Below are 21060 nucleotides of genomic sequence, written 5' to 3'. Positions count from 1 at the left end.
GACAATAAACATTATCTTCCTCTTTGCCACGCACGCCACCTTCACGCCGCATCTCCCTGGCCAGGCAGTTTCTGATAAGCCACGACGCGAATTTTCCTTGAACGATTCGCATATTGCTGTTATGCCCACAATAATAAAATACCCAGCCTATGCGAAAGAAAGGAAAACATTTAGTTGGTCACCAAAGGAAGCAACAGTTGGCTCGAACATGATCGGTGATGATAACAGGTGCTTGAGCAATGTCAACGAAGAAAGCGATACAAAGAAGATTAACCACCCGATTCATGGCCAATGCCCCACTGTGGGTAGGCACCACGACCACTCAGGTCAACAACTACAAGCCACGAACCTGCAATTGAGTTTTGTGTGGAAGCATGAGCCAAATGTATCATCCAGATCTTCAAGAGAATTCATAACCGTTTTATGTGAACGAATATGACAGAATATCAAAAGCGAGCCTGCTGCCCTGTTACAGACCTGCAATGCGCCAATTCGCTTATATCGACCTTACATCGACGTACTCTGCCTACATCAGCGTGCGCGGGCATGCTGCGCCTGAGCGTCGGGCGGTAAACATCGCCACGTCTAATTCACGCGAGCGCCGAGCTGCTGAACTGCACAGCCATGCCGCCGCTTGACTGAGGGGCCGCAATCGAGCCTGCGTAATCAACGTCTACTGCAACTTCCACAGTGTGATACGAGTGCAACCCTTGACTGAAGTTAATGTAATGACAGGACTACTTAATGTACCTTGTATGTCAAATCATCATCATCATCTCATACAGAGAATAGCAGTTCCAAAGCGCGTGTTAGAAATATATGTGAAGCGGTTAAGTAACCGCCATAAAACTACGTGTGATTCATTCAAGTGTCTCTACTGTCTTTCTATGCACGAGACAGTTCCATAATTATACTTACGTTACTGCGCACGTCAGAACTTTGATACCATGCAATGTTTGTTTTTGCACTCGCTGTTCACGAACTATGCCGTAATGTAAATAGCCTGTTCATGTGAATTCGCATTGTGAAACATCGGCGCATTATGTCACGAGGACGAAGGCGATGTTTGCAGGTTGACGGGACAAGAATAGTTAAAAAAGGTGTATGCAGAAAGGAGTACGACGTTAAAGACAATGCTAAGGTCGATTATTATTCGGCCGTTTCATTCCTGCACATTCTGCCTTACCAATATTTAGGAGAATAAATTGAACTTATCTTTACGTGCCAGAAAATATAGCCAAAAATTGGTTAGAAAAATTGTCCAGGAATGGGGCTGGCAATATTGTTCCACACTACGACATCCCATGCAAAGCCGATCTACCTACATGAAAGGACATAGGGTAGAGTTATTACGCAGCTCCTGTTGCAGATGCCGATATGTTCGCTTTCAGCACAGCTTTTACTAAAAAGTGGCAATCTTGAATGAAGCAAGAAGCAAAAGTCAATGGACGAACGCCTTGAAGATGCCTATGAGGGATGCCGCAGTGGTAAGCTCCATACTAGCCTTGAGCTGCGCAAGAACCTCGACGCAAGTGACAAGATACGTTAATTGAAGTACTATATGCTGGACCACCGCTTTCCTCAAGATGACGCAGCAATTTAAGCGTTGCAGTAAATAAAACGTGGCGATTGGTCTACCTCGTCGAGACAGTGAATACAAACGATATAGAACGTTATGTCTGTGCTTTCTTTATGCGCAAAACCCTATCGCTGCTCCGCACTCATGTTCAATCCGCATGCTATAGGCGACTATATCAAAACCTATGTTGTTCATGACGAGGCCCAGGTAGGGAGCATGAGCTTTACTGAGCAACTCATAATATCCCAATGGTGGTCGCAAGTGGGTTGGCCGTAGGCTCGATCGCCTTGGCGGCTTCCTTGGCGGCTGCCTCACTGGCCTCCTTCCGCGTAACGCTGAGGAATATCTGCTCCAAGGACGTGTCTGTGATGAAGAAGTCTTGCAGCTTGAAGCGTTTCTTGATGCGAGACATGCGCGTGAACATTTCACTCCACAGCATTTGGATTCGGGACATCCGGAACTCGAGCAAGCCCTGTACGCGAGCAAAAATGTTATTGTTATCTCTTGCCGAGTGATGCAAGGAAGTCAAATTTATAATCAATATATTGCGTCACCTATAGGTCACCTATAGGTCACCTATAGCGAGGTCACCTATAGCAGTTTGGCAATTTAATTTTTTTTTGTTCCGGGAATTTTGTAGTTTCATGCAACGCGCTATGTTTAACGACGATTGTTGAAAAAGTGCACGATGGCCGAGGTCCTGATCTTCGGCAGCGCCTGAATGACCAAATGGGTACACCCGCGGGCCATTGTTGAAATGATGGTTTTGACTCCCCAACAGATCAATGAAGTAATTAATAAAGACCCAGTACGAAGGAATGCCATCGTCATACCTAGACACACCAATAACGTTCGCAGTTGAATGCAGCCTCTATGATGATAAGTGCATATATCTTTGAGGAATATATATATATATATATATATATATATATATATATATATATATATATATATATATATATCCTCACCTCGAAGCTGTGGACGAGCTCCGCATCGCGGAAGTTCTTGAGCACGGCATGTGCCACGTCTTGATGGTAGAGTATGTCTTCCTTCTTATCCGGGTACGTCTTCACCGTGATGGTGTAACCCTTGCCGAACTTATCCTTGAGGTGCGCCACCGAGCCGAGGCATTGCAGCTTTCCCTTCCCCAGGATGGCGATGCGGTTGCAGAGAAACTCCACGTCCGCAAGGCTGGGCATTCACATCGAGGAAAAGAGACATAAATTAGTTTCCTCATTTTTCGATTATCTCACGAATAAATTCAACAGGTGAAGTTCATAACAATGATGGAGTAAAATCGGTTATCAATGTTATTTCCCGTGTTTTTTTCTGTTGTCCCTTTGTGCGCGCCTCCAGTCTACTTAACCTTATGTAATTATATTAAGGAGCTCTAATACAGTAATATTAAGGGGTTCCCCTTGGTTGTGCAATACTCCCTGGCTGGCTAAACGTTTTTATTTGTTGCTATTGTTGCTTCAATAGCAAGGTTAGGATTATTGTATTCTGATTGTACGCAAATAGCGGGCGCAATAATACATTCTCGAAGCGACGTCAACAACTAAGAATGTTCTGGAGTCTGGCTATGACCTATGCTTACATATGAACAGACTCTAGCAGGTCATTTTATTCGATGATCCCAGACAATGCTCGCTGCTATCATAGTTATCTCTCCTCACGTGCACTCTCTCAACAGCTCCCTTTTCACTTCAAGTGTGAGTCCAACAATTCTAGTTCTTATTGCTGTGAGGCCACAGTAATCGTTTAATGGTTCACGAAATTCTCTTGAGGATTAACTGCTTTGCATCTTTCTGTACAACCACTAGAAGCTTGAATATTTTACAGTAGGATATTGTTCCCACTATATTTCGTGATGCTTGCGTTTAATCGCTGTATTCGGAAATTTGACCGCTGGCCTGTTTCGTGTTCTCTATATAGTGCTTAGCTGAGCGCAGTTTATGTCAAGTTGTTACAAGCGTTAATAAAAATCCATCACACGCTTGTCTTATGCCACGTGGACATGCGCTCAGAAAGTGAAAAAAAAGGACTGAAGAACAAACGGCACCTACCTGTGCGAGGTCAGCACGATGGACATCTTGGCCACACGCTGGAGTGCGCTGAGGTAATTCACGATGCGCTTCCGCGATGTGGTCCCAACGCCGGCGTAGGGTTCGTCCAGGAGCAGCACGTTAGGCATGCCGATCATCGAGATGCACATGGACAGCTTGCGCCGGTTGCCGGCACTGCAAAATATGCGCGCGCACAGCGCGTACACATAACCCTCTCGTTCCGGAAGTTTCGAGTGGCACTTGTATTGCTGTGCAGACGTAGCATGGCTACGCGGAAAATTGTTCACAGTCAAATAGATCAAATCAACTGTGTCACCTGCCATTGGGTTTTTTTTTTTTTTTGGAAATTCAGCGAGCGAACTATATAGCGCAAAGGCCACGTGGCTGAAACTGAGCTTACGGTGTTTTGTGCCAGAAACAAGATTAGATCGAAAGCGGGAATTATGTGGCAACACATAGAAGCAGCTACCCAAGTTATCCGACCGACACGCTGCCTTTTTGCAGCTATAAACAACCACAAAAACATGCAATTGTGAAGGTCCTAATATATTTCACGCACTGGCTTATTTCTGTTTTAAACTTACGCAGTATAGTGGCCTACCACCTTCAGAAATTGTACAAGAAGGCACGTATAGTTCATGAAGGAATCTGTTTTACTTACTAGATTTGGTTACAAAGGGTGCGCTCTATACACAGTATCGCGGGCTGTGAAGAGTAACTGGTCTTATTCTTCTAGTCGTGGTCTTTTCCTTTCTTTTTCGTACAGCATACAGGCGATAGCACGATGTTCAGCACGCTATATGGGTATGCGCTAAAATGCATGTCAGAAGAACAATGCCCATCGGCTGTGTACTAAGCCATTTTGATCTCGGTGTTGTAACAAATAATATTCGGCTACATTGCTTTGGCACCGAAGATCACGCCATGAGAATGTTATCACGCTGACGAATGGTCAGGAAATGGAGACGTTTGATGGGACACCTGCTTCCCAGTTCGCTGCTCCCTCTGTCATCGTTCTTAGTAAGCACCCCATTTTAACTGTTACCATAACCAGTTTTAGGTAGTGGGTAAAGAAGCGGTCGCAGAAATGACAACAGATAAACGACATTCCAGTGCTATACAATGTCGCCAATGCTTCGCTTCCTTGGAAATTGGGCGCTTCGGTAAAACAACAAATTTACTGGTGACGGAAGGGAGGAACTTCTTTAACGGCAGAAAGGTGGAGAACTTTCAGTAAAAGAGCGCGAACACGCGAATAGGAAAACTAAGAGAAGTTTATTTGATGGGGGAAAAATGTGCAACAACTCTCGAAAGTGTAAAGGCATCGGATCCGACACTAGTTGCCTTAGAAATGTTCAACGCGGTCAACGCACTCGGTCATAAGCCAGTTCTGCGTGAAAACACGCAAACCATTAATGAAGTACAAACGCTGGAATACGCGGCGAAACCAATTTTCGTAAAAGGCAATGTACAGACCACTGCATTTTTTGGAACAGTTATAGAAGAAAAACATTTTTCAGCTTACTGCTGCTTTTCCTTGTTCAAATTTCGCATCAAGATTGCATTTCTTGTTGTGCATTCTTAAATAAAACGCTTTACACACACACACACACACACACACACACACACACACACACACACACACACACACACACACACACACACCCACACCCACACACACGCACACGCACACGCACACACACACACACACACACACGCACGCACGCACACACGCACGCACGCACGCACACACACACACACACACACACACACACACACACACACACACACACACACACACACACACACAAACACACACACATGTTGTACCCTTAAGACGTCCCTCCCCAGGCAATACAAGAAATGTTGATAATAAATACCCTCTAGATTGTAAATAACTGTCTTCTGAGCATTTTGCTGCAAGAATATTCAAAATTGGTTTATTATTAGAGCAGACAAGAGAAATTGCAATGTCGCATCACGATGCTGTCAGGAGGCAGGATTCAAATCCATCATACACTCTCTCCCTTTTCCTCTACTAGCGTCCTCAAGGGGCACACCTACCATGCTTTCTCCCATACCAGCCGGATGTCCGCTCGGCTTTTGCGTCACAAAGCCCCGCATTTTTTTCTTTCTCTTTCTGCTGAGGGGCACACTCCCAATGGAATTTTTTCACGTTTTGCATTTAGTGATTTACCGAAGACACGTGCCATATTGTTGATGACGTTGGCAAGCAACACCTCTCAAGTGGGGACATTTATGCATGTGACCTTAATTCTCCGATCGAAAGGAGCGCTTCCCCGCGAAGAAGAGTGCGCGAAATTCCATGTGTGTGATTGACCCGCCGTGGTTTCTCAGTGGCTATGCTGTTGGGCTGCTGAGCACGAGGTCACGGGATCAATCCCGGCCGCGGCGGCCGCATTTCGATGGGGGCGAAATGCGAAAACACCCGTGTACTTAGATTTAGGTACATTAAGGAACCCCAGGTGCTCAAAATTTCCGGAGTCCTCCACTACGGCGTGCCTCATTATCAGAAAGTGGTTTTGGCACGTAGAACCCCAATTAGAAACATTCCAAGTGATATCTCTGCTTTTGCGTCTTACCAGGTTAGGACATGGCAAAAAGACTGTGCGAAAACAGTTGAAACTTCGAACGTAAGCCCGCGCGCCTTTCCTCTCCAGACGGTTCCGCTTCCAGCCAGAGAGTCAAGGTCACACACACGCAGCATAAAGCCCTCGACGCCAGACGCACTGCCTACCTGCAACGTCAGCGATTATAACACGCGGCTTCGGTAAATCATCCAATGCAGAATGTGCAATGCCAACACTGGTAGTGCGACGCGCAGCAGAAACACGAAGAAAAGAAAATGCGAAGTTGGAGACGGAAAGATGACATGGTCCCATGACTGCAGCATATTGAAGAGGGCAGGAAAAGAATGTCGCTTGAGGACAGTAGTAAAAACAAAAACAAAGTGATTACGTTAGCAGTAGAACTCACCTTCTGGCAAGAATGGCGGCCTGACATTTCAGTTTCTTATAGCTCCTTCATAATGAATCAAGTCGACAAATTCTTGCGATAACATGCATTTTAGACGGTGCCTTACAAACTTCAGCATATAATCGCAATTCGTCAGTGTTCCTTTATGAAGTTGTACGTTTACCGGCTCTTTTGTTCTCGCAGGTATTTTGTATTAACATCAAATTCTATGGCCTAGATTGTTCAATAACGCTGCAGAACAGTTATTCCCATTGACCAAAAAGCAACTCTCCGGTGTATGAAAAGATGACGACGACGATCAGATTACAGAATCATTACTCTGCACCAAAATCAATTATTTTAAATAATGCCCCCCTTGCACCACCTGTGAATGGAGCAGTTTACATCTGACGACACTACACGGCAGACTCAATTGAACATACTAGGTCTCAGGTTGTTATGGTTAAAATGTTTTTGTATCGACCTAGGATGTTTATTTATCGCCTTATTGCACAAAGCTTTAGAAGAAACTCAGCATTTGTTTGCGGCTTTCTAAGCATGTTTGTTTGCTTTGTTATCTTTGTATAACTATTCAATTTGGACTGTTTTTTTATGACAATGATATATAACCTACTTGATGTCCCTCCTGCACGGGCCATTTTCAGGCCTGCAGTATATTCATGCGAATAGATAAAAAGTCGCCCTTTCGCTCTAAATGCGAACCATCGATTGCGATAGTAATTAATTACACAGCTATACGAACTAAGGATAGTAGTTTTATTGGCTACATAAATTCGTAAACATTACTGCAGGCACTCGCTGTCAAAACGCTGGCGTGAGGAAGAACGGCAGCAGCAGCAGGCGAACAGACCTTCGTGCAGACTCTCTCCTTAACACGAACTAAGCAGCAAGAACACCGCGCACACGAAGCTATCAGCCCCCGGCGCATCTAGATTCTGTGCTCATCGCAGAGCGCTTTCAATATAGGGCCAGCGCGGCCACACCCAGCCGCGCCATGCACAGCTGCCGCAGGAGTAGAGCGCCCCTTCCTCCCCCGTGATGTTGCGCGCGATGGAAGACGGCGCCCTTTCTCCCCGCTTTTCTCCCTTGCGCGTGCAAGTTCGAGCCACCATCCTCGGCTCGCCCTCGAACGGACATCTGTCCCAAAGGTTTATTACCGAAGTCGAAAATGACTCGATACGATTCGACAATGCGCCTAAGGGCTTCAGTGTGCTCAGGCGAAACGCCATTGGCGATCATGCTGCGAATTTCGCGGCAGAAAAGGTAGCTCTCTACCTCACTGATGTTGCCAAGACTTGGTTTCTTAACCACGAGAACGCCTTGCCTGGCTGGGTGGCGTTGAGACACCAGCATTGGCAGATTTTCAGCAGCCCAAACGTCTGCTCTGAGGTCGCCAAGAAAAAGCTCGACGGAAGCACGCAACTTCCCGGCGAAACATACACCTCTTATACCGAAGACGTCCTCGCCCTCTGCCGCCGTGTTGACTCCACCATAAGAGAATGCGATCGCGTTCGTCAGATCCTAAAGGGCACTGGACACGTCGTGTTCAACGCACTTTCGATCAAGAATTGCACTACCGTTGACGATCTCATCGTGACTTCCCAACTCCTGGACGCCCTACAGGCCATCCGTTTACAGCCAGACGCCTGTGAAGCACTTCTTTCTCCGGATACGGACCTGCGTATGCTGATTCGGGCTCTCATACGCGAAGAGCTCCAACCGCATGGCCTGCTCAATACTCCCGTCAGTGAATCTCAATTTACGGTTCCTGGCCTGCGCGACATCACCAAAGAGGAACTCTCCTCGACGGCCTGCGCTGCGAGCTGTACACCTCCAACATCGCCGACCTCGTATGCCCACGTTGCTGCCATGCAACCAGCTTTCACACAGCCAGCGCCTTCTGCTATTCGTACTGCGATTCATCATCATGGCCAGCGTCATTCTCTTAAAGCGTTGCAGCTGCAACGCGATATAGTAATTTCCATGACCCTTTTTACCCAACAGATCTGCGTAGGTGCGGGGTCAAAATCAATGAGGTGTAGTACCTGTTACTTCCCGACTTGTCAAGAAAAGAATGCAGATTTGGTTTTGTCTGCACGCCTTGCGATGTCTACATAACCCCTCCTCCCCACCCTCAGTGAATAGTGGAAAATTATCTTGAAGGCGATGATTGCAGAACAGAAGACGACGGAAGCTAACAGGTTGCGGCAGAGCCCTAATATTTTGAGCACCACTAACGTCGAGGGGTCTAGATGAAGGTGCCTTTCCATTTTTTTATTGAAATATACAATGCTAGTGACAGTACTAAGTGTTATCTTGAAGGACTCGAACTATAAAATATAGCTTTGCCGGGAAACTTGAACCACATCAAAGGAGTTGTAAGCGCCAAACGTTTTTTTAATGTTTTTAAGGGTGAAACGCACGTCACTGCATGGACAACTATAGTACTTTTTTTTTAGAACAGACTAAGCAAAGAAACTAAGGTAGTATTAAAAAATCAAGGTCAAAATTCAATCTTGTACAGAAACTTGAGCGAGAACCGAGCAACAGAAAGGGACAGCAAAAACGACCGCATTTAATTATATCTTCTAAACAAACTCTGGTTCTATCTTTTTCGCGAATACCTAAGTTAGGCGGCAATAACACCTGTATTTAAACATGTCTTGTTTCTTCGGGACCGGTTGCGAGTTTAAAACTCGTTCAGATCACACCGGGGAGACTGAGGTTATATGCGTCATTATAAAGCATATAGCTTCATTACTGTGATCTTTTTTTTACCTTGGGTGAAAGGCTGCTATATTCTAATTTTTATTTTGATTACATCATTGAATGACTTCAGTTTGCGCTGCAGCATGCCAATTTTTCACGCCCTGCCAAAACTGGTGTTCTTAAAGTGAAACCAGATTCCAACATGAGCAGCTGCGACTGTATAGTTTTCTCTTAGCGCTTTGGGTTTTGAGACTAGTTATAGCGCTATAGCGAATTTTCTCCCTTCTTATTTTGGGCTTCCGCAGCACTGACTTGCAATGTCTTGTGTTCCTGCGCTTCGAGTTAACGATTAATTCAGCCTCGCTTTGTGATCTGCTAGCCTCTTGGTTAGCTCAGACGGAAGGGCGATTGCCTGGGACAGACATTGGTCCCGCCTTCCGTGCCCAGAGCAAGTTGCAGTTTCTTTTTTTGTTGCGCCCGTTGCTCCGGCAAGCGTCGGCGTAACCGAGCGAACGAGCACAGCGAAAGATGACAGCGAACGCGGAGGGCAGTGGGGTTACGAAAAACGTGATGAAGAAAGCCGAGGAGGAGGGTGCAGCGGAACCACGAGGTGGAAAAGGGAGGAGTGGGGTAGGGCGAAAAGATGAGAATGAAATCGCAATGCGGCGGCGATGGCTACGAGATGGCGCCAGAGGAGTGCGCGCCATCTGGGAGGACTTTCGGCGGCGGCTGCTATGAACACGCCCACACGTCACTCACGCGCTGCCTCTCGCGACTTCCAGACTAGCGAGGCAGTCGTACCACTCTTCGCTCCGTCTGCAACGTGCCGCACGAGACTTTGGAAACATACGGAAACACATATAGAGCTGCGCTCAAATTTCGCATTAGGGAGTATCGTAATCATCGGCGAAATTTTTTAGCTGCTAAGCTTTTAGTTTGTCCCTATACAAAACACGTCTGTATGTCCTGTTTTGTTTCGGCTACTATCGGGTGGATGACAAACTTTCTATTTTGTGATTCTATTGTGGGCTCAGTGAGAACTCATTCTTAATCCATAAGCATTCCTTGGCGAGTATCCCAGCAACAGCCGTCTGTCACGTGAAAAGCATAATTCCTTGCATGTGCACAAAAATGCATAATATGCAAAGTTACGACACTTAGTCATTATAATAGTGTGATAGATGAATATTAGCATTATGAGCGATAAGGAACAATTGTAACTAAAAAAATTTAACAGAGAGAAAACCGTTCTGGTCAGGCCGCCTTGAAAGGTTACTTTCCCGTATTACAACAACGTCTGCAGAGAAGCCTGCTGTGCGGCTGCTGACTAAAAGAATAACTGATCGGTACATGCTGCTGCTGCTGCTGCTGCTGCTGCTGATGATGATGATAAATTATTCATGACGTTAAAAAAATATTGGTAGCGTCTTCGTCTCCGCGCCAAGTTCATAAAAAGGAAAAAGATAAAATACAATTAGGAAAAAACTCAGTGCCCTTCCACTCTGTCAAGAACGATGACCAGCGAAGCTGAGTATGTGAGCCCCCTAATGGCGAACTGTACCTCCACCGGGGGTCGGCCCGGCATTGCACTATCTACGGGATCGGCCCACGTATCGGGAGTGCTTAACGCCTGCTTCAACTCCACGGCGGATCAAGCCGGTATTGCACTATTTTCGGGGTCGGCCCATGCATGGGGAGCGTTTAACGGCTGCTTCACGTCCGCCGCGGATCGACCCGGCATTGCACTGTCTTCGGGATCGGCCTACGCACGGGGAGTGCTTAATGCCAGCTTCACCTCCGCCGTGGGTCGAGCAGGTATTGCACTGTCCTCGGGATCGGCCTACATAGGGGGAATGCTTAACGCCTTTCACGGGTCGGCCCGGCATTGCACTGTATCCGGGATCGGCCAACGCATGGGGAGTTTTTTTCTTACGACACGAAAATTTACTTGGGCGGTAGAGGTATAAAGCTTCGCTGTAAAAAGAAGCACCTGTCGTGAAACCGATTGTGAAGGCGTTGCAGCCGAGTTGATACGATCGCGTCGAAGGAGCCATGCAGCTTTCTGGCAACTCATCTCCGCACCATTCAGTACACGGAGTCTGTTTCTTTGGTGCCAGAAAAGCGATGTGTAGACACGCACAAGCTCGGAAAAGCAAGTAAGCAAAAGCAAAGTAACAACCGAGCCACGGAATGCTCACGCATTAGTGTATGATACTCAGAATTCCTGCACGACTTCTTTTTTTTATTCCTGCCTTCCCTTCTTTTTTGCCAAGTTGTCACCTAGATTCACGATATATACAAATGAATGAAGACTAAGGCTGTTAGTTAAGCGCACCTGTATCTCGCCACAAGCTGGTCAGCGATGTCCTCCAGGTGAAAAATAGAGAGCAGCGTGTTGAGGTACTCCTGGGTGAGTGGGATGCCACGCAGCCGGGTGTACAAGATCAGGGTCTCCACGCCAGTCAGCAAGTCTAAAAGTCCATCGCGCTGCGGACAGTAGCCCAGGTAGCGACGGAACTGCGAGGTGTGACATTGCTTTCACACTTTGTCACGACACTGCTTGAAATATTGATGAGGGAAAAGTATGCGTTGCGTCCGTATGTATACATCGCTGCAACATGGTCAAATGCTGAAAGAAAAAAGAAAGCCGCAGAAGCTCCCTAGTAGGATTTATCAGATAGTGTCTAAGCATTCTTTCAAAACGCTCATATATATAGTCAATATGCAGGGTATTTTTTTTTTGCCACGCCAATTAAAAAAACATGCCTGTGGCATATAGCGCAATCATAATTTTTTTATCTAAGTTACTCGATGAGGCGATCATTACATAAACTATATTAAAAACTAATATTTTAATTAAAGCACATATTTGGAAAACGCATATTTAGATCGATGGATTGTGGCTACTGAGTACGCAGGCATATCGACTTGGAACGAATGTTAAGGACCACGCCACTTCCGAGATGTTAGTTTTCATGTGTCCGACGAAATGCGTAGGCGTTCCAATCACTGTTGTGTTCCAATTAATTCATAAATTGAAGTATGTGCCGTAAAGTAACAAATTAAAAATTTATATAGTGTAACTATGGTAGTTATTCAATTAAGCATCTTGATTTCTCCTAGAAGCAAGGGCAGCGTCATCGAGTAATTTAGATCATGAGTTAGAATTGTACTTTTTGCCCCACGCTGTAAGAAAAGGACTGTTACATTAACAGGAATTTGTCCGTCATATTTGGCTGCCTTAGCTTTTCCTGTAAAAAGTACACCATGGAGTTTTTTTTCCTTTTACAGCCTGTGATAAATTTCACAGTAATATTACTATGAAATTCACAGGGCTTGAACTGTGATAATATGCAAGCCTTTCACCGCAAAATACCGTAAAATTTACGTAGCCCTGTAAAATCAATGTGATCATGCATTGTTGTTTACGTTATTGTACAGTGCTATTTACAAGTAGCAGTTACAAATACATAATTAAATGTTTTCGTGTTCATGCCACAGACTTTTACGACACAAAACTCGCTATTGGCACTATGTCACAGCTGACAGCTTCGCAGGCTGATATGCTTTTAATTCAGCAGATGATTCAGTACAAAGTACCTTTCACTCTTTTCTTTTTTCCTTGTTTCCCCGAGTAGCTTCCGCGACGTGCAAATACGAGGCAGGTGGTGGTGGTGGTAAGAACTTTATTAACAATCCGGCAAATTCGTGGCCTGGGCCTAGGCCACCCCCGAGGAGGTCCGGAGATCCTGTCGCCTCGCCGCCTCACGGGCTTGCTGGATGGCCCATAGTTGATTTTCGAGGTTTGAGCTGCGCAACGTGGCCGTCCATCGCGCCGCAGCTTCATCTGGGGAAACTGCATTTTCTTCGCATATAACGTCACATTCCCAGAGAATGTGTCTAAGAGTTGCGTGAGCCCTGCTGCATAGCTTGCAGTTATCATCTGAGTAGATGTCCGGATATATCCTCCTGAGATGGACGGGGTTGGGGAAGGTCTTTGTTTGTAGCTGCCGCCAGTCTACCGCTTGGGCCCTGTCGAGTTTGGGGTTAGGGGGCGGATAAACCCGCCTTGAGTTTTCATAAAATTTTGTAATATCACAGTATCTCGTCATTCTGTCCCTCTCTGTCCATGCCTCCGTTGGATTTCCAACCCCAAGAGAGGATCCTTCTTCTCGGGCGCGGAACGTGAGACCTCGCGCTACGCGGTGGACCTCCTCGTTGAGGTTGGGTACGGGGGTGTCGGAGGACGTGTGAGCCGGGAACCATATAATGTGGCGTTCCTCCATCTCCTCGGAGGTGACATAGTTCGCGTTGGCTTTGAGTATAGCCTCAGCCTTCGGCGAAATTCTGCCTTGTGCATAGTTTCTAACCACCGTCTGCGAGTCACTGATTACGTATCTACAACTGGGGTTAACGATGGCTAGGGCTATCGCCACCTCTTCCGCTACCTCGGGGTTTTTTACACGTATGCTACAACAACTCACCAATTGTTTCTCGGTATTGAGGACGGCCACCGCAAAAGAACGTCGATCCTCGTATTCTGCCGCGTCTACGTACAGCGCTTCCTTGTCCCTACCGAAGGCTTGAAGCCTTGGCTCTACTCTCTCTTCGACCCTGATTGAATTCGGGGCTCATGTTCTTGGGTATATTAGCCACCTGCAGCTTTTCCCTGATCGCGCTTGGAAGGGATGTCTTGTCGCCGTGCTGCTTGTGATAACTTATCCCGAGTTTGTCCAGGATACTCCTGCCCGTTCATGTCTTCGCTAGTCTTTCGAGTTGCGAGATTTGGTGTGCTTCAATTAACACTTCAAGCGTGTTGTGGACGCCCAGCTGTAGCAGCAGTTCCGTGCTGGTGCTGTTTGGAAGGCCCAGTGCCATCTTGTGTGCTCTTCTAATGAGGGTGTTCAGTTTGGCATATTCGGCCGCGTACCAGTTGTGGTAGGCGGCCACATAGGTAATGTGGCTAATAACGAAGGAGTGTATGAGTCTGACGACGTTGGCCTCCCTCATACCCTGATGTCTGTTGGTGATTCTTCTGATGAGCCTCATCGTGTTCGTGATCTTAGTCTCCAAATGCTTGACCGTTTCTCCGTTGTTGCCGTTCGATTCTATGATGTGTCCGAGCACCTTAATCTGCTTCACCCTGGGTATTTCTTGTCCGTCTTTGGTGCGTATGCAAATTTCTTCGTATGCAGCATGCTGGATGTAAGCCTTGGGGGGTCTTCCCCTAAGCGTCGGGCGGTAGAGGAGGAGTTCCGATTTTTCTGGTGAGCAGACGAGACCGGTTCCGACGAGGTACTCCTCCACCACCTCGACCGCGGTCTGTAATCGCTGTTCGATTTCTTCGTCGCTACCCTCGGACACCCAGATCGTAACGTCGTCCGCGTATATTGTGTGATGCACTCCCTCGATGGCGTTGAGGTGCTCGGGGAGGCCGATCATAATGAGTTTAAAGAGCATCGGCGAGATGACCGAGCCTTGCGGGGTGCCGACGCTGCCTATGTTCTTGTCTTCGGATGCGAGTTTGCCCAGCGTTACGGATACTTTCCTGTTTGTGAGGAAATCCTTAACATAGCTGTACGCTCGGTTTTCTAGATTGAGTGCGGCAATGCTGCGTAGTATGGCTGCGTGAGCTGCATTGTCGAAGGGTTTCTTGAGGTCTAATCCTAGAATGGCCCTGGTACCTCTTGTCTTGTTGTGGAGTATCTGGTGCTTGATTTGCAACATTGCATCCTGCGTGGAGAGATGAGCTCGAAATCCGAGCATGGTGTCTGGATACGCATCCACGTCGTCCAAAAGTGTGCGTTGATACGGGTGAGGAAGGCGTGCTCCATCAACTTGCCGACGCACGATGTAAGGGATATTGGTCGAAGGTTGGCCAGATCTGGGGGTTTCCCTGGTTTGGGGATGAGCACCATTTTTGCTCTTTTCCACTGGTCAGGGATGCATCCTCGAGTCCAGCAATCGTTGATGTACTTGGTCAGTTCGGAGATGGTCTCGTTGTCCAAGTTAATCTGGTAACTTTCTATATATATATATATATATATATATATATATATATATATATATATATATAGTGTTTTCTTTTACTACGTTCCTGCCTTCACGCCTTCCGACTACGTACGACTGCTCGGATTTGCGATATATATATATATATATATATATATATATATATATATATATATATATATATATATATATATATATATATATATATATATATATATATATACCGCAAATCCGACTAGTCGTACGCAGTCGGACGGCATTGTTATATATACTCCTATAGGACGCCATGTATAGCTATGGAGAGCATCGTGTCACGCGTTCCACACCGACGGACACACTTCCGACGAAAGTGGCGCTATAACGTTCACGCACTGAAAAAGAACGAGCTCCGATTTGACGGTGGCAGCATACGCACTTGTAGTTTTAGTTTCGAAGTTAGACTGCAGCTTATACAGATATGTCCACATTCCAAACGTCTGTCAACAATGCGCACGCACTGAGTACATCGCGGCAGAGTAGGCGAAGAGATTTTTTTTTTCGCAGCTCGGCCGTTCGGCAACGAAGGCGTCAGGTGCCTCAGACGCGATCCTCCCGCTTATAAACGTGTCACGCCGCTTAAGCTCCGCTCGGATTGGAGACGCAAGAAACGGCAAGAAACCTAAGTTCAAACGCAAGGAAAGTAAGTATTTTGTTCGGATTGCAGTAGTCAAACGCGCATCTGTCGCGGCGGACGAGAGCGTATCTGTTGAGAAGTCCACTAGTTCTATATTAGAAACAGGTACAGCGAGCACGATACGGTCAATCAGCGCAGCATTCTCGCTTGATTTTATTTCCGGTCACATTACTTCCGGAATCTATAGCAATGTCCCATCGACAGACCATCAAAAGCGTCGCGGACTTTTGAGAGCAGCGACTTGCGTTGAATTTTACGCGTATACGCTGGGCTGTATGCGCTGCTCATTTTACTTCTTTCTGTCGCTTCCTAGACTTTTTGGACGTCGGTTGACCTCGCCATATTAGTGCGCAGCTTTTAGGCACCCGTTCATGCGTTGGGTGTCGGCGTCCCTCGGCTTAATCGAGCGAACGAGCACAGCTAAGGATGAAAGAGCGAACGCGGAGCGCAGCGGGGGATGAAAGATGGCGACAGCGAAAACACCGCAAGGAAGAAAGCGGAGGAGGAGGCTACGGTGAACGCATGAGGCAGAAAGCGGAGGGTGAGAGCATGGCCAAATGGTGAGAGGAAAGCAGAGCACAGCACAAGACTACGAGATGGCGCCATAGTAACGTGTGCTGTAGTGTGCCGATGACTTCACCACTAAGGCATGCGGCGAGCGTTGGGCGAGCGCGTCCATCGACGCCATATATGGAAACAAAGCGCTGGCCTGAGCTTCGGGGCCCGCATCGCATGCGCTACTTCGCCCGCGCCGCCACCGCCGCCACTAAAGAATGGGCATGAGAATGCGCCCCGCGCGAGACACGTGTTCCCGTTTCGCGCTTTCTTTCTGAACAATGAGCGACACAACCTGTGGAATTCCAAACACATGAAGAGCTGCTCTCAAATTCCGCATTAGGGTGCATCGCAACCGTCGGCGAACTTTTTTTTTTTTTGATTGGCCGACATGATATACATAAGGTATGCAAAAATATTGGAGCTTGGCACGCTATGCAACGCGTACGGTAGATAACGGGTAGGCCATTAGAGTAACCGAATGGGTGTCAAGGGAAAGGAAGTGCAATAGAGGACGGCAGAAAGATTAGGTCGGGTAATGAAATGAGCAAGTATTGAGGCGCAAATTGGAATCAGCCAGCGCAAGACATAGGTAATTGGAGATCGCAGGGAGAGGTCTTCGCACCCTGGCACTGGATATAAAAATAGGCTGATAATGATGATGCAATTTCCAAGGTGACTAGCAGCAATTGTGATACTGACGCCAGCTTCGGTCAATATGACAAATACGCGCTTTACGAACGTTGCGACCGCAGTCTGAACATTGAGTTCCTTTGCACAAAAATAGCGCCTCACAGCAGAGCAGTTGGTATGATCACGCGGGCATCGAGAGCCCGAGCATCAAGAGGATCTTCGCTATGCCACACGTACGTAACCGCGGTTGACGCAACCTCTACAGTGTATGTGGCTCCACTAAGGTAGACCCGTTTCATAGTTCGTTAGCGTTCTTGATGGCGTACGCGAGGTTTGGTACCGTATTATGTGTCGATCACTTTCGCAAATATATCACCTTCGGTATGCATTCATTGAATCAGTCAGCTTACAGGATGCCTGCGGCTCCACTGAGGAGCCACGCTCTGCGTTGTGTCGCCATCCGATAAAAAAAAAAAAATCCGACAGCAAGGCCCCTGGTCTCTGGCGTCCCTCGTGGGTAGTGTTACGTATTCTGTGTCTAGACGCCGAGGGCGGCAGAATGACCAGCCTAAACAACAGACGACCCCCGCAACGCCAGGAAGACAATCATGTTTATTCCTTCAGCGACGCGCTTTTCGTGCGGTAAGCAGCCAATGAGGGAGCGGCAAAAAAAAAGATATCGCGGCAAGCGGGGCAATATTATATGCAGGCCGCAACTTAGAACGAGACGAGCACCACGAATGTTACAGTAGTCTAGTCTTATGGAGTCCGAGTGATTTTATCGAGTACTTACACACGATTTTGAAGATGCCACTTATTTATTTCTCCGCATTTTAATATGGCACCAACCAAGCATCAGCGGCAAAAATATCTCTAACCGCGATTTAAACTTACACTAGACACCATGCGGAGACCTAATCGGCAGCCGCAGCAGCTCACTATGTAGATGTAAATACATATAATCGAATAACGGAAAGTACATCGTGGCAACGGTGACTTTCCGTGACGCTCATCTGCCCAAGAATCGGCTTTGGGAAGCATATACGCATGGTAAAAGAAGATATCACATTATTATCAGCCCAGCTTGACAGTGAAGGCGTGTTTCCCTCACCTGCTGGCGTGAAGAAAAGGCGGAGGGTTTTTGAGCGAGTGTGAAACGAAAATCGAATCAAAGGTGCATGAGGTAGCTCGGCATGTATTTCATAGCTAAACCAAGTTTCAAACATCAAGACCGGCGAGTATATGTTGCCTGCCGGCCATTTTCGCCACACTTCGCCTATTTAGCCACACGACGACATAGTTGTAATCGATGTTCGCAGACCCAAATTAAAAAAAAAAAGAAAGTGTCGCAATAAAAGATTAACCGCATATCACGTCCGTGAATCACTCTTGCCGCTCAAGTATCATCCTATGGTTACTGGATAAGAGCACGTCCCCGAAAGACAATCTTGACATGTTTGTCCGCAATCACGAAATTTCTTGCAGATAGCTTACGTGCACAGTTACTCACGTGTAGCTTAGAAGGTGCACTCTTGTTCAGGCATGTGTGCTCACCTGAGTCACATCGTTCACGACTGAGAATCCGTTAACGAAGGCGTCGCCATTGTGCGGAAGTATCTCCCCCGTGAGGATTTTGAACGTAGTCGTTTTACCGGCACCGTTGACGCCAAGGAGACCGAAACACTCGGAGGGTCTTACGGTGAAACTCAGGCCCTGCACATGTGGGAGCAAAGATGGGCGAAGTTTCGACAAGCAAATGTTAACGTTCTGAGCTCTCACTGTGGCAATGCACAGTAAGACATTGCTTGCCGTTCACCCTCTCCGCCATCACGCTGCCCACATAATCTTGACTACCACCACCAGGAACTTCAAGCTTGTAATTTACACGATTTTACGGTGACACAGTGACACTGCGTTCAGCATACCGGTGCTGGAAACAAAGCAGTGAGTTCATGCTCTCGTTATTGCTAAACTAGATCTGCGACGTCAAAACCGCTCGGCCCCAAGAGTAGTTCCAGGCGTATACATATTCATGCACTACAGACATCGTTTGGTCTCAGCACTGTGCATGCTAGGGAAACATGCAATTACACACCGATAACGGGCACCTTACAGCCGAACTACTTGAAAGGTGAAGCAAATGACAAATATTCATGGAAGTCGTGCCAGGTGCAACATACGTAATCGAATATTGCTCCTTTGTGTAAAATTATGCTTGAGAGTATGATCGCATCATACATCTACAACCACATTGAATCTAATTATTGTTTTTCGGTCAGTCAGCAAGGCTCATTGTCGCTTGTTTTCAAAACAAAATTTTCTCGGACTAGACTACTGCTCTACCTTGGATTCGAAATTTTTTATCGTTTCTTCTAGAATTTACATTTATTAGTAACTGTGCCTCAACTCTGGCTGATGTAACTTCGGGGGTCCCCCCAGGGCAGTGTTCTATGTCCCTTGCTCTATTATGCTAAAGTAATGATCTGTCCACTAACATTTCTTCAAATGTCGGGCTCTTCGCGGATTATTGTGCTGGTTACAGAAAAATAACCCTATAACGTTACATTTACCTTAGACGCATTTGGTGCAGCAAATCGCCGATGGTTATAAACCCAAGAAACTTCCGGGTTATAAACCCAAACTCACTTCTTTCAGTCACGAGCAACCCAGCTCTGATTTCTTATTTTATTAACAACTCTGCCATATCGAGGGCTTAATCCTGCACGTATCGGCAGCTGCGTATTTCCTAACAGGGCGCAAGGGAATCTGACGATCGCGGCTCAATCTCGTGCGCGATAGAGAGAGAAAGAGAGAGAGAAACAACTTCATTTAGTCGCCCGCGGAACGACGCCATGACTAAATGGCGCCGTGACGCGGGCCCTGACGTCTTCTCAGCGGGTGGTCTCTACTCAACTCCAGCGCGTGTTACTCCCGCGGTCGGTAGCCCTGGGGGGCAACGTTCCGTCGGTTTCGCTCGGCCTTTGTCTTTCAGGAACCCAGAGGAAATTGGGGAAGCAGCACGGGACGGAGGGAGACAGCTTCGACTCCGCCAGCCAGTGCGCACTTTGCACGGACGCGCGCGGTGGCGCGCGCCGTACCTTGAAAGGGACCTGCAGACGGCTCACACCTTCGTGCGCGCTGTGTCCTCGCCGCTCTTGCACTTCAACGCCCTTACCTTGAAGCGTTGAAGCACGAACGTCCCTTGGCTCGCTGCAGCCGCCGCGCTTGCTCATACCAGCATTTTGACAGCGAGTGTTCGCGCTCATCGAGCGTGAGGTGTTCATGCTGGCTCGTGCGCGCTGACACCATGCTTGCTAATTCAGCTAGCATGCGAATGTTTCCAAGTTCGCACAGCCCATAAAACTACTATCGCTACTTCGTATAGCTGTCTACTAATTTGCTCTCGCAATCGATCCTTCGGCTTGAGGGCGAAACTGCGTCTTTTTCTTGTATTTGGTTTCGTCTTCAATTTTAACTTGTTTTGTAGTGCGAAGCATTCTTTGCCAAAGTGAGGCCGTTTTGAGTGCATATATCTATCTATCCAGCCTCCTATGTCGTAATGCCATCGTGGTTGTTTCTTCAAGTGGATACATATCAGAATAGGCATAAAGTGGCATGATATACATGCATTCATAACAAGAATGACATTTCATGGCATCAATGACGTGACATCTTTGTCATGCATGTGTGTCATGAGAAATAGTATGAATGACATGATGTCGGCGTAGTCGTTTCTTTAACTCAACGTATATAAAAATATGAACGAAATCCTGCATGACCTGACATGAATGACATGACGTAGATGTCATGGCATCTCATGCGCTTCATGACATGTATTA

General features: G+C 47.0%; 1 protein-coding gene across 5 annotated transcripts in view; it reads right to left on the bottom strand.

Annotated features, from left to right (window-relative positions):
- Nucleotides 1-1787: 1787 nt before the first annotated feature.
- The window catches only part of LOC142572856 (phospholipid-transporting ATPase ABCA3-like), a 111249-nt gene continuing 91976 nt past the window's right edge, over nt 1788-21060 (bottom strand). For 4 of the 5 annotated variants that reach the window (XM_075682260.1, XM_075682262.1, XM_075682263.1 and 1 more), the window contains 5 exons: nt 18776-18934; nt 11687-11868; nt 3646-3819; nt 2548-2770; nt 1788-2051 (listed from right to left, as the gene is read on the bottom strand). In XM_075682260.1, the coding sequence (XP_075538375.1) occupies nt 1815-2051; nt 2548-2770; nt 3646-3819; nt 11687-11868; nt 18776-18934 (975 nt within the window). In that variant the 3' untranslated portion in view covers nt 1788-1814. The remainder of the gene's footprint in view (nt 2052-2547; nt 2771-3645; nt 3820-11686; nt 11869-18775; nt 18935-21060) is intronic. The other variant, XM_075682261.1, reaches the window with a different exon arrangement.

The sequence above is a fragment of the Dermacentor variabilis genome, chromosome 2 (assembly GCF_050947875.1).
Source record: "Dermacentor variabilis isolate Ectoservices chromosome 2, ASM5094787v1, whole genome shotgun sequence".
Classification (NCBI taxonomy): domain Eukaryota; kingdom Metazoa; phylum Arthropoda; class Arachnida; order Ixodida; family Ixodidae; genus Dermacentor; species Dermacentor variabilis.
Note: the sequence above shows the minus strand (reverse complement) of the source record. Positions and strands in the feature narration are given on the sequence as shown.